The 399-nt window shown below is 61.9% G+C and overlaps 1 protein-coding gene across 1 annotated transcript in view; it reads left to right on the forward strand.

Annotated features, from left to right (window-relative positions):
* Positions 1 to 399, forward strand: part of LOC104496746 (multidrug and toxin extrusion protein 1-like) — a gene marked incomplete at both ends in the record, with an annotated part of 4,615 nt that overhangs the window by 1,776 nt on the left and 2,440 nt on the right. The window contains one exon of the mRNA XM_010139909.1: positions 6 to 50. Within this exon, the coding sequence (XP_010138211.1) occupies positions 6 to 50 (45 nt within the window). The remainder of the gene's footprint in view (positions 1 to 5; positions 51 to 399) is intronic.

Raw genomic sequence — 399 nt, forward strand, 5'->3', positions numbered from 1 at the left:
TCCAGGCAGTCTTTCTGTACAACCTGGAGGCAAGGTACCTGCAGAACCAGGTGGGTGCTGCAGCCCTCACGCTCACAGAGGGTCAGCCCCGGCTCAGGGCTCCCTTCCACCGCACTCCCAGGGTTTTCATGCTCGCCGTGCCTGGCGGTGAGGCAGTGTTTGTCTCCACCACCGCCCGGGTGCCCTGGAGCCGCTCTGAGCCCCCATCCCCCAGCCGGCTGTATCCACCTGTCCTGATGGGCATCCCTTCATACTTCCCCACATCAGGGATTTACCTCCAACACCCGTTCTCCAAGCAGGCACCATCATCAGAAGGTTTTTTTTTTGGCTGGGAAAGCTGCTGAGCACGGGGCTGCTGGAGGCCTTCCCACCGCTGTCCCCGCGCTTTTGTGAAGGCCG

This window comes from Buceros rhinoceros, unplaced genomic scaffold (assembly GCF_000710305.1).
Source record: "Buceros rhinoceros silvestris isolate BGI_N320 unplaced genomic scaffold, ASM71030v1 scaffold28927, whole genome shotgun sequence".
In the NCBI taxonomy this organism is placed as follows: domain Eukaryota; kingdom Metazoa; phylum Chordata; class Aves; order Bucerotiformes; family Bucerotidae; genus Buceros; species Buceros rhinoceros.